Raw genomic sequence first — 3283 nt, 5'->3', positions numbered from 1 at the left:
CAGGCCGTTGTAGCCAGAGCTAGTCTCCAGCTAAACAGAGGCTCCAACAGAAAAGCTTGCTGTCTGACTGATTGCTAAGGCTACATGCTTACCAGCAGGATTTATAACCTTTCAGAATAAACAAACAACGTTTGACTCACCATCGTTACAGACGGTTCGGTAGTTAAAAACTGCAAGTTAGCTGAGCAAGCTAGCCACAAGAACGAGCTAACATGTAAACACGACGGGGTTGTCATGGCAAAACGACAAGATTTCTTCTTCTTCTTCGTTTTTAAATGTCGGTCCGGTTAAACCAAGGCTTCCGAATAGCTTGCATTTACCGCCACCTGCTGGACGGAGTGTGGAAAATAAATCTCGTCTTTTATTTTTCCGGTTTTACTGTAAAATAATTAATGAAATAATAATTATATCATGTCTGTTCTTCTTCCTCCTTGCAGTCTTTAATAGACTAAAACTTTCAAAGACTAAAACCTAACCTTGTTCAGAACTGCATACCCCACTTTTGAACTTCTCTAAATTGTCTTTTCTTAATCTCTGTTTCTTGTTCTTACTGTTTTATTTTTTTTGTGTTGTACGGTTTTCCTCGAGTGCCCAGAGAAGGCGCCTTAAAATAAATGGTATTATTATTAAATAATAACTGATCGGAACAGTTTCTGTTTTTATTACAGCGGAGAAACTAATAAGAAAAAGATATTAATATTGTTAATGTGGTTATTCACTGTTCCACCTTTATATATCTGTATCTATATGTATGTATTCTTTAATTGTGCAAAACTACACTACACTGCAGCAGTTTAGCTGCTGATAACCTGAGAAGCATCTTCACACACATTTTAATACAGCGCTTTTATTTGTTGAGATTAAAACACAACACAGATGTTGAAGAGTAAAAACTCTACAGAATGACAGTAAATGAGCGAACCCTTTAATATCGTTATCAGCATACAGAGAGAAAAACAACAACAGAGGAAGTATTTACATTGTTTACAGTGTTTACAGTAATATCTGATCCACAATCCTTCAGTGGAGCCTCAGACTCTCTGATAGTGTGACAGATCGTTCACCAGCACTTCCTGTCTGTGGTGGATTCTGGGCGAGATAGTACACACACTCCTCACTGCTCCTCTTTGACTTGTTGACTGTGCTGTACAGATTATTGTTTGTGAGTGGCGTCTCGCTGCTGCCTGCCAGGTAGTACGGACTTTCAACATCAGACTCCCTCCTCGGCTGCTCCTCGCCGACCACAATCTCCTCGTAAATCACCTCAGCTGCAGTTGTTCTGTCCTCAGCGAGGTTTGTCTCTCGTCTCTTTTTTGAGCAGAATTTAAACGTTAAGACGCCCAGAAGCACCAACGCAGCACCAACCACTGCACCAACAGCTACCTTCCAGGAGTCTGAAGGTTGTTGGTTCTCTGGCTCTGAATCACCGGCTGCTGTTACCCCCTTCTGTCCCGGTCCAAGGCCAGAACCCGGGCCACTGATTGTGGGTGGGACTGGTACGTTTCCAGCATTCACCACTGTCACATTGGGATCTGGTTTCACTGTCAGATATACTTGACTTCTATTACACATATACATTTTAGAATCATCTAGTGTAACATGTTTGATTTGCAGAGAGTTATCTGGCAGAGAAACAAAGCGTTTGTCAGATGTTTCCACTTTGCCATTTCTGACAAGAATCGTCGTTGTACTACCTAAGAGGTTGGTCCATGTTACATCTCCCGTCTTATGAGGACAGGGCAGTGTAGCCACAGAGTTCTGCAGCACAGTAACTAGGATGTGACTGCCTGTAAAGTAAAAAGGCAGCGATCAGTAACAGATTGAAGGTCGGTTTCTTTGCTTCAGAGCGCAGACTGTTACGTACGGAAGCTGAGAGATGCCGCGTTTGCAGTGTTTTCTTTAATTGGTGTTATCTCGTCACAAGTTAATTTATCTCATTATCTCAAGAAAACAAAAGGCAGATTTCTCGAGATAATTTATCTCAAGAAAATGGCTTGAAAATGACTCTGCTCCGCTAGCTAGCTAACTAATGAATCTTCACTCTGTGGCGCTAAAAGTTGAAGATTGATTGACGGGTGAATGTTTGATATTATTGCTTCAAATCAGTTAGTTCATGCTGACGTAAGCACGCGTCACAATGATTGGATTTAATATAAAAATACAAAGAAACTGAGTTATTGTGAATGTTTGTCGTCATATATTATTAAATAGAGAAACAATATAAGTGAGGATCAGATCTTAAAGGGTTAAAATTAAATTTTCTGTTTCACTTGGACTTTAATTTGTGAACCTGAAACCATTCGAAAGAATAATTGCAACCACGGCTGTTCTCAGCTTCTGTAGTACAATTGTGAGGTACTTTATACTTTTTACTCCACTACATGTATTTGACAGCTTTAGTTACTTTACAAATGACAGATTTTTGCACCCAAAACATATGAAGAGTTTATAAAATATGATGTTTTGCTGTAGTATAAGGAGTTTAAGTGCAACTACTAATCCTAATCTGAGTAAGAATCACTTTATATGGATACTCTACAGATAAATAAATAAACCTTACTCAAGTAAAAGTGTTTATTATGATCAGAGTTTACTGTCAGTGTTTTATTTTATATCTGATGGTTCAGTTTTAATATTACTGCTGCATTAATGTTGTATTTAACTGCTGTAGATGTTTAAGGTTGAGCTCATATGAACTACTTTATACACTGCTGGTGGTTTAATCCTGTGATTCAACACACGGAACAAGAACTCAAAGACACAGTATATCATACTCTATATACTCTGTTTTTATATGTAGTAACAGTCCCAGATACCTCAGAGAACGTATTTCTATCTGTTATTGAGTACACATTAGTTGTTTGTGATGTTCTTCCTCTCATGTACACAACTACAGACACACGTAGTGGAGTAAAACGTATAAAGATGCATAAACTCACTCAAGCAAAGAACCACAGACGTGTACATAAACACAGTATTTGAGTAAATATATAATAAAAATCAGACAAATAAAGACGTTCTCACCGGCAGAGCTGAGACAGAAACGTCCAGCGAGGAGAACGAAACGATAAAACAACATTTCTGCAGCCTGGGAACCTTCAGTGTCACTGACTGAGGAAGTTATGAGCATTAACAGTCACTGTTACTGTTACGCCTTATTTATTACAGGAACCCCAACTCAACTGTTTTTCAAAATAAAGCCACAAAAATTAACTGTATCTTAACAGAAAGGTCAAAATGAGGATAACCCTAACCCTGGTTTTTAGGGATGCACCGATATGAA

At 38.7% G+C, this 3283-nt stretch overlaps 1 protein-coding gene across 1 annotated transcript; it reads right to left on the bottom strand.

The window, feature by feature from the left end:
• Window positions 1–974: 974 nt before the first annotated feature.
• On the bottom strand, window positions 975–3170 carry LOC118326648. Its single transcript, XM_035659686.1, has 2 exons — window positions 3025–3170; window positions 975–1787 (listed from the first exon to the last, which is right to left on the bottom strand). The coding sequence occupies exons 1-2, from the start codon at window positions 3128–3130 to the stop codon at window positions 1021–1023; spliced, it is 873 nt and encodes a 290-aa protein (XP_035515579.1). The 5' UTR covers window positions 3131–3170; the 3' UTR covers window positions 975–1020.
• Between the last annotated feature and the right edge of the window lie 113 nt (window positions 3171–3283).

The sequence above is a fragment of the Morone saxatilis genome, unplaced genomic scaffold, assembly GCF_004916995.1.
Source record: "Morone saxatilis isolate NCDOM2014 unplaced genomic scaffold, NCSU_SB_2.0 Contig17, whole genome shotgun sequence".
NCBI classification, from domain to species: domain Eukaryota; kingdom Metazoa; phylum Chordata; class Actinopteri; family Moronidae; genus Morone; species Morone saxatilis.
Note: the sequence above shows the minus strand (reverse complement) of the source record. Positions and strands in the feature narration are given on the sequence as shown.